Consider the following 9,429-nt stretch of genomic DNA (forward strand, 5'->3'; position numbering starts at 1 on the left):
TTGCAAAATTCACATTAGATATAAAATAACTTCTGACTCTAGCCATGTTTGGAAGGTTGCTGAGTGGCAGTGGATTACAAAGAATCCATTATGAGTGTCTCTGTCAACTGCTCTAGGTTGGCCTTATCAAAATAAATTGGACATTGACTATGAGATGAAACCGGACAACTTTTGAATGTCTTTTTGCTGGCATAGTACACTGTACACACATCTCTAACATCTTAATACACATGTAGGTTTGTCATCTATGAACTGTATCTGAACTTTCCTTTGCCACGCTAGAGCCTTGAACTCCTGTAATTCAATTGCTTTCAGAGCAGGCATGTCACTGGTCAAGGCCTTTGACTTTGCACAAATATGGAGTTTCTGCTTCAAGCATGTGCCATCTAAGCCCTGTCCAAAGGGTGGGATCTGTCATCATAAAGGAATTAATGTTTTTAATCTGCTCTTCAGGCAAGCAATTTCTGAATTTACAATGCCCTTCTGCTTCACCATCTAAATTCATATTAGACATGATGTTTGAGAATCATGCACTAACTAGCTATAGCTTTGGAGTGATTGTCTCTACTGATCATCTTGATTTTGACTCTGGCTCTTTAATTACCCTATGCTTTACACAAACCATTTATTATGTTGCAGCCAAGATGCTTCTTCTGCTAACACTGTTTGACTCAGATCATTCAGCACCACTAGCCCTAAAAGGTTGAATAAGTTTGCAAGGTTTTCTTAAAGGTAATCATGAACCTGGTCTTTTCCTCACAGAGATCATTCAACCTCCCTTTTGAAGCTTCACATAGTTGCTATTTGATCCTCTGTGTAAAGCATAAGGTAAAGTAAATGAAGATTGGCCCTTTAATTTTGTCATAGAAGATATATCCATATGTAGATTTTCATGTTTTGAATTCTGTTCCCTTTTACTACTGGCACTTGAAAGTGTGTTATTATCCTAGTTGTTTTTGTTGTTCTTGGAGGTTCAAAAACCCACTGAACTGCAGATTTTTATCAGTTTGGCATTGTTCATTGTCACCATTGTCTTTATATTTAGGCTGGAATGGACAGCTTTTCTAGGAAATGGGCATTCCATGGTGCGTATATGTTGATGTGTTTTTTTTCCCCTTAATGTTAAATTCAAATAAGCATATCCAGTTTCTCAAAAGAAAAAAAGAAAAAGAAAAGGAAAAAAAAAGAGCATATCCAGACCTCTTTTTTTTTTCCTCTCTCTCTCTCTCTCTCTCTCTCTGAAATATATACAACATACACGTCATAGAGGGAAATTGCAGACACAACCAGGCAAAAGAGGATGGCTCCTTTCCCAAAAGCTAATTCAGTATGTAGGAAGGCTTTTCCAGAATCTGGAATTTGATTAGGAAGCCACTATCATTGTAACCATAAAAAAATCAAAGGTTAAAAAAAAAAAAAAAATAGGCCCTTCCATTTGTCTAGACAAGTAGAAAAAGAATCTTTAGGCCATATCATGGGTCCCATCAATGCGGAGGTTCAAAATGGTGGTTAAATAGGGTATGAAATGATAGTTCAACCGTAGCTTTGTAGTAACCTCGCCCATTGAAGATCAATAGCTATGTCATTAATAAATTTTTTAAAATGTAAGTTTTTGTAATTTAAAATTATGCATAAAATATAAGCTTATAAATTATATAATAAATAATATCTGATTGACACAAAATTTAATGTATATTAAGAGTGTAAAGAACATGTAATTAAATAGTTAGATTTTCAAAATATGCAGTAATGTTTATTTTATTGAGTAAGGTTTTAACCTTTGGCTACAACATTTTGTAGCTAAATGTTGTCCTTTCATAAATTCACATTACCATAATAGTATTCCTATGTATATAAATCTGGTTTATTATGTTTTCCCCTTTCCATAATGATTATACATATACAATGAGTCTGATTGATTTTTGTGTATAAAATAATTTACTAAAAGTTAAAACAAAGGACTTATTGGAATACACATTGTGTGTAATTACTTTTGATGGTGTCGAGCATCTTATTTCACATTATCAAGCAGTTTTTGTTAAGATCTTCTTATGATTAAATGAATGGCTAGGTAAAATTGCAAATATGTATCTTTTTTTTATTTTTTTCCTAATGTTTGAATTTCAGCCAAAGACCCAAAAAAAAGGGAGAATAAAATGAAGGTATTTATAGGCACACACTACCACAAGGGATTGAAAGTTAAAAAGTTCACTATTAATCTCAATACTTATCAGAAATTTAAATTTTTATCTTTTTAACTTTTCTCTCTCACATTAAAAGTGCTTGCGCACCATGCGATAGCCCTTGCTATTGGCTATTGCACCGATTCACATCTAGTTAGCCCCATTCGAATTACATTAGGAGATCTTTTGCTTTTGCCAAATCTAGGGAGACTCTTTTTTATTGGCTTGCAATGCTATAACTATGAAAGTTTGCAAATGCTTGTGTATATATGTTACACATATGACGAACTTATTCAAATCAAATACAATAAATTAACTTAAAATTTCTTTTACCATGCCCCATTAATCAGACCAAGAACTTGTTTTTTATTCTTTAGGTTTTTACTCAAAACATGTCAAAGAGTAAATTTTTCATGAGGTTAAAGTGCCCAGAATCAGAGCAGGGCGCTGGGGGCCATCTTTGTAGAATCAATTTCTATATCTTCCTTTATATGCATGGTTTTGAAATCTGAGACCATCCTGTCTAGAAAGAATAATTCAGAACAGTTTTGAAATGCTTACCCTTTATCTTTTTACAGTGAGGAGTGTAAATGATTCATTATATGGGATCTTTTTTATTAGAGCAATGCCAAACTTAAATATCTTCAACTTGAATGATCTTCTCAGAGGATTAGTCTCATCACTTCCCTTAGTAGAACAATGCATCATGGTCATCTTAATTTTAGGCTTTGCACTTCCCTTACTATTTGATATCATTAACTGCTCTTTGATATTATTACAATTGTTTTGCTTATATATGTGTGTTGCTACTAAAAGGAAGTTTCTTTCATTTTATTTATTTATTTTAAATTATTCAGGAGAATGCCTAATATGTCACTGTAACTTTACAAATGACTTTTGAATACATTTTCTGGAATCACTTCCTTAATATTATTCTTCTTTCATTCCTTTTCCCCCCCACTCCTGTCTACCTACCTAGCTGGCCACATACTGGGGCTTTTTATTTACTTGTATATGGGATAATAGGTTGCATCAAAATATATCCTAGTTTAAGAAACCACATACAGAATTCTGCTAATGTAGAAAGGGAACTAGGTATTTACTTTTATTGCGACCTTGGAAAAGACTTTTTCAGTCTTCCTCCATTAGGTAGTTACTGGTTACATCTTAAGCATTTACCTTATATCAACTTGAGGGAAATATGAATATTAAACTGAAAATAATAGCAAATCTCCATAGACAAGTTGAACTAATATTTTTTTTGTCTTCTATAAACTTTTCAAGAAAATTACATTTATGACATGAGGTAATAGCTAGATATTAAATTGAATATTTACATAGAAGCTCTTTGGTTTCCCAACTACTTAACTGAAACTGGGATGCACTTTACAAGCCAACCAATTGGCCATGACAAAGCTGCAAGTCCAATGCAAACCCCCCATTGCCCCCAATCCAGTCTCTCAGTATTGGCAAATCTCTTCAGAAACTCCACCATCACCAGTTGAAGAACTATGGTGATCCCAACAATTGCTATAAATAGCTTGTTCTTAAGTATCCCTTTGAATATATTCTTCTTCTCCAGTTTTCTTGCGTTAAATTCATTGAACACTTGGCATAGGACAAATGTATTGAAAATGAGGGTGCTCTTAATGCTCTCCTTTACACCAAAGATGGATTTTCCCCTAAATTGTAAAACCAATAAGATGGTTACCTGATACACAGCCTGTGCCATGAGGTTCCGCCACATAATTTTGGTTATAAGTGGCTTAGATCGACCAATAGGCGGGTTTTCCATAAGATCATTAGTGGGTTTCTCAGTAGCCAAGGCTAAAGCTCCCAATGTATCCATTATCAGATTCACCCATAATAGTTGGACTGCAGTCAAAGGCACCTTACCAGAAGAAACAGCTGCAACAAAGTTGATAACAAGGGCAGCAACATTCACTGTGAGCTGAAACTGAATAAACTTTTGAATGTTTGTGTATACACATCTTCCCCACCTCAAAACTGTTACCACAGAGGTAAAATTGTCATCCAAGATGACTATATCTGAGCTCTCTTTTGCCACTTCAGTTCCTTGGATACCCATGGAAAGCCCAATGTCTGCTTCCTTTAGTGCAGGTGCATCATTGGTTCCATCACCTGTGACAGCAACCACATGGCCTTTCTTCTTCAAGCACTGTACCATAAGAAGCTTGTCAAAAGGAGATGACCTAGCCATTACAAGGATTTTATCAACCTTTTCCATTCTCTCTTCAGGTGAGTAATTTCTAAATTGCACCCCTTCAACTATTGCTTCATTATCCAAATCCTCATCAGGATTGAGAATCTTGCATTCAAGAGCTATAGCCCTTGCTGTATGCACATTGTCACCAGTGATCATTTTGATATTCACTCCAGCAGCTCTGCAAGACTCCACAGCTGCACTGACTCCTGGCCGACATGGATCCTTCAAGCCAACAAACCCTAATAATGTCAGCCCATTTTCTTCAAGCTTCTCAGGAGCTTGTCCACTTTCTTCTTCAACTTCTTTGTAGGCAAATGCAATGCATCTCAGGCTTTTTTGTGCCATATTCTTAATAATAGTCTCAAGCTGCAACCTTTCTTCCTCATCCATTACTTTCAGCACCCCTTCTCTGTCATAATAAGATGAACACATGGCCAACATCATTTCAGCAGCTCCCTTCCAATGAGTATGAATAATTTTCTCATTGTTCCTCTTCACCAAAACCCCACTTCTCTTTTTCTCTGAATTGAAGGCCTCTACATGGATGGTGTGATAATTCTGCTTTACTTCATCAATACTCGTATCCAAATTTAATACAGCCCAAGAGAGAATTACTTTCTCAGTTGGGCTACCAGAAATCTCTGGAACTGATGTAGAATGTGGTTTGTAAACTGTAGCAGTTGTGTTTAAGCTAACTGCTTGATGTAGTAGTTCGAGAATATTACCTGCCAAACCCGCAAACGTGTCATCTTTCACTGCTTCCTTTCCAAGCCAAAACTCTGTAACTTTCATTTCATTTAGTGTAAGAGTGCCTGTTTTGTCTGTGCAAATTATTGTAGCGGAGCCCATTGTCTCACAAGAAGATAGTTTTCGGACCATAGCATGATCAGCCATCATGCATTTCATAGAATAAGCTAGAGTTAGAGTAACAGCCAATGGCAAGCCTTCTGGAATAGCCACCACAATGATAGTGACAGCAGCAGATACAATGCTCACTACTGCATTCATCACATCATCAAACTTTGTCTTGCTGCCATTGAATTCCTTGTTTCCCTTGTCATCTCTAGTGTTCCCTGTGAAATACCGGATCAACATAACAAGAAGAACAAGTGCAGCCACCAGCAGTCCAATCTTACCAATATAAGAAGTTAGCTTGTTGAGGCGTGCTTGTAATGGCGTCTCCTCATTCAAATCACGGTTTATTGAACTCATCATCTCGCCCCACGCTGTGTTCATGCCCACAGAAGTGACAAGCATGAAACCAAACCCATCTGTGACCTTCGTGCCTGATAACATAAATGGATTCCTTTGATTGATCTCAATTTGGTCACTTTCACCAGTCATGCTAGACTCATCCACCTTCAAGGAATGCCCTTCCAAGAATAACCCATCAGAGGGAATCTGATCACCAATCTTCAAGCACACAATATCACCCACAACAACATCAAATATGGATATAGGTTGGCGCCTTCCATCTCTCACAACTTGCACCGTTATGTCACTACTCTTTGTTGAAAGCTTCTGAAATTGCTTTGATTGTTTAAAGTCACTCACTGCAGACACTGCAACAACCAAAAAGACAGCAAGAATGATACTCCCGCCATCATACCACCCATCTTTCCAGCCATGTTGCTTGATACCGAAGCCAAGAGAGAGTAAAGCACATGCCAATAATATTATAATAGTTGTATCTTTTAATGCATCTAACACAAATTTCATAAACCTTTTTGGTGGTGGTTTATGGTATTTGTTAGCACCAAAGACATTCTGTCTATGAATAAGATCAGCCTCATTACCATTGATACCGTTTTTCACATCGGTTTCAAGAATCAAAGCAAGTTCTTTTACCCCTCCAAACTCACTTAAAGACTCAAAGTTTTTGTCCCTTACCGTGTCACGAAGCTTTGTTGGATCGACAGTAAGCAACGTAATGGCTTTGCTGTCAAGTGGGGAGTCTTCGTCGATATGCTGCACGTCAATGGCAACGTAGGAAAGAGTGCGCAAGAGAGAGCCATCCTTGTCGAGGACTTTCTTGGACAAGGAAAAAAGGAGCCTGGTGAAAGATATGGCCGTGAAAGCCGTTCTCCATCTGCGCTTGTGGGTCTTGGAGACGGACCACCAGTCTTCTTGTCCTTCATCACATATAGCTATCTCGCTAGGCTTTCGAGACCTCATCGTAGACATGACTATGGAATGGAGACAAATAGAGGGATGAGAGAGTGTATGTGTGTGTGTGTGAACACGAAGACTAAACAGCACAAGGAGAGTTTATTTATGTATTTTGTGAAAATGAGTTTAGGGTTGTTTGCAAAAGAGTGGCAGGATGATGTTTAGAGCTAATGGAGAATGTGTATAACTTGCAACAATTTCCTTTGTACTTATAGTACTTGTTATGATCAAGAAGAGAATTTCTCTCCAACTTCTTTTTCAGTATTTTTTTTTTTTTAGATAGATAGATAGTGAAAAAGGAATGTTACAAGTTTCAAGAGTAGCTTCTTAGTAATTGAGATGTAGATTTCGTTACGTGTTGAAGGCTATATAGAATTTTCATTATAATTTACAGGATTATATTCAATGACCTGTATAATGCATCAATTTGTTTCTAAAATAGAATCCTAATTGATTGAGTGTTTTGTATTGTAATTCTCTTTAGAAGTAAATTAGTAATTGCAGTATTCAGTATTCACGCCTTTCTTCTTAGCCAATTATTAAAAAAGTGGGACTAGCTAGTTACAGTTGCACTATTTTTTTCTCCCTTTTTTTTAATAATTCATGGGTGGCTACTTTTTGGATGACTCATATGATCATTCGCAATCGGTGCATGCCTTAAAATATACTGTATTTTATTATAAGTGTATTGAATGCTTTCAAGTTAATTAATACAACTTTCTCAAAAACAAAAAACAGGTTAATTAATACACTTTTTTTCTTAAAAAATAATAATTAATTATTACGATTAAATTTGAGCAAACTTTACCTCTTTTTTTCTTTTCCCTTCTCAGAATCAAGTGTACCTTTACTTCTTTCTCAACGAAAAAAAAAAAAAAGAAGAAGTGAATCTATGCTTCTTTTTTTTTTTTTTTTTTGAGAAAAAGTGAACCTATACTTAATTATATGGAGATATTGTAACAAACTTTTTTTTTCTAGTTATTTAGATTTTATTTTTTCATAATCACATTATACAATTGGGAAGAGAAAAAAAAAAAAAAAGGGGCATAATGCTTTTTTTTTTCTCTCTCTCTTATGCAGTGCTAGCAAAAGCACATTTCATATTGATAAATTAACCAATGTTTAAGAAAGAAAGGAAAAAATAAAATTTTAAATTAACCAAGGTGTAGACTTCCTATTTCATTCCTTAATTATGATGCATACTATTTTACTCGTGTGTCCCCCAAATGATAAACAAATTAAAGGATGAGCATTTTCCCAATCTCTCTCTCATTTGATTTTTTTTTTTTTTACTTTTATCTATGGTTTTAATTTCTATTTTATTATTCTACCATTTTTCACCTTTAGTTTTATCAAATTCTCATTTCATTTCCTGTCTCATCTCACTTTATTAAAATTATGTTTTTATTTTAAGTTTTAACTGAAATGAATTTTTCACTATTTTAATATTTTTGTCCAACTTTTACTTTTGAATTTTAGTGGCTTAAAAAGAAAGAAAAATTTAGAAGGAGAAAAATTAGTGCTGGTGAGATGAGGCGTACACTGTTGTATGAACACTGTGATAGACCCTACAATATCAGACAAATTATTAATATAATTTATTTTATAGATTATAAATTTTTTTAGTAAATTTAAAAGACAATTTTTTTGAGAAGAAATTTAAAAGACTATTTTAGTTAAATTTTATTATAAAAATTTCATAAAATTTAATAGAAGTTTCATTATTTATTATTATTATTTTTTTTTTTGTTGAGAAAAACTTATGTTACTTGTTAGCCTTCATTGCTTTGATCTTTGGGAATTACATATAATTTTTTCATCAGGTGTCGCTGGGTGGTTTTTATTATCATCCTTTTCAATGAGAAATTTTAATAATGAATTTTATGGGTCAAGAATTTTATAACAAGAAAAAGGTAAATGGTCAAGTCCAAGTTAGCATGCGGTAGATCTAAAATATTATTTATAAAAGGAATAGGAAAAAAATGAAAAAGAAAAATTATTGGTGCTTCTCTTTACGTAAAGTCGAAGGTCTAGCTAGGATTTGATTCTCCAAAAGAAAAAAAAAATGAAAAGAAAAAAAGAAAAAGAAAAAGAAAAAGCAAGCTAGGATTCATCCATACATACATGAGGTCTTTTTAGATTGAAATATAATAAACATACAGACATAAATACATATATACATACATATATATATATATATAGTATTTTTGTACAAATATAATACAAAAAATGTTTAATACATGTTTTTTTTTTGTTTTTACTTATAATTATAGGAAATATATATTTTACAAAATACTTTTGTTTAATACTATACGTAATTTTGTTAAAAAAATGTATGCATATATAATATATGGTATGATATATATATATATATATATATATATATATTTCACTGACTATAATAACAGTTTCTATGTATTGCAAATGTTATAACCGTTGATGTACAAATAATGACAAAAAAAGCCATATTTAGTACACAAAACTCTTACTTTTGTGGAGTTTGGTAGACGTCATGGTGGATAGTCTTACCCCAATTTATTGAAAAGATCAACTCGCTAAATTAAACTCACAACCTATTACTTTTGAGATGAAGGCACTTGTTATCGCATGCACAATAGTTATAATTTATACTTATAAATTATAATACTCAATAAAATACTACCATTGTTTTTTCTACCTAAAAAAACAGTTTCCGTGTGTGAGTTCAGACAAAAGGAAAAGGAAAGAATCAATGTTGTTGCATAGGAAAGCTTTACACGCAAAAATGGGCTCATAACAACTTGATGAGAAAGGAATATCTCAATTTCTATAGTTAAAGAAATAGGCTTCATATATTGACTTAAGTTGTAA

General features: G+C 33.7%; 1 protein-coding gene and 1 long non-coding RNA gene across 2 annotated transcripts; one reads left to right on the forward strand and one right to left on the reverse strand.

Annotated features, from left to right (window-relative positions):
- The first annotated feature begins 247 nt into the window (after positions 1 to 247).
- On the forward strand, positions 248 to 1,092 carry LOC142644689 (uncharacterized). Its single transcript, XR_012845974.1, has 2 exons — positions 248 to 453; positions 640 to 1,092. It is a non-coding gene; the product is annotated as an uncharacterized LOC142644689 (long non-coding RNA).
- A 2,335-nt stretch (positions 1,093 to 3,427) lies between these two features.
- On the reverse strand, positions 3,428 to 6,826 carry LOC142642564 (putative calcium-transporting ATPase 13, plasma membrane-type). The gene has a single exon (XM_075816947.1). It carries the CDS (start codon positions 6,592 to 6,594, stop codon positions 3,544 to 3,546), a length of 3,051 nt encoding a protein of 1,016 aa, XP_075673062.1. The 5' UTR covers positions 6,595 to 6,826; the 3' UTR covers positions 3,428 to 3,543.
- Positions 6,827 to 9,429: the final 2,603 nt, after the last annotated feature.

This window comes from Castanea sativa, chromosome 7 (genome assembly GCF_040712315.1).
Source record: "Castanea sativa cultivar Marrone di Chiusa Pesio chromosome 7, ASM4071231v1".
In the NCBI taxonomy this organism is placed as follows: domain Eukaryota; kingdom Viridiplantae; phylum Streptophyta; class Magnoliopsida; order Fagales; family Fagaceae; genus Castanea; species Castanea sativa.

What these genes read in the sequence shown, in the direction of transcription:
- LOC142642564 (XM_075816947.1), bottom strand. Translation starts at nt 6,594, where the DNA reads ATGTCTACGATGAGGTCTCGAAAGCCTAGCGAGATAGCTATATGTGAT.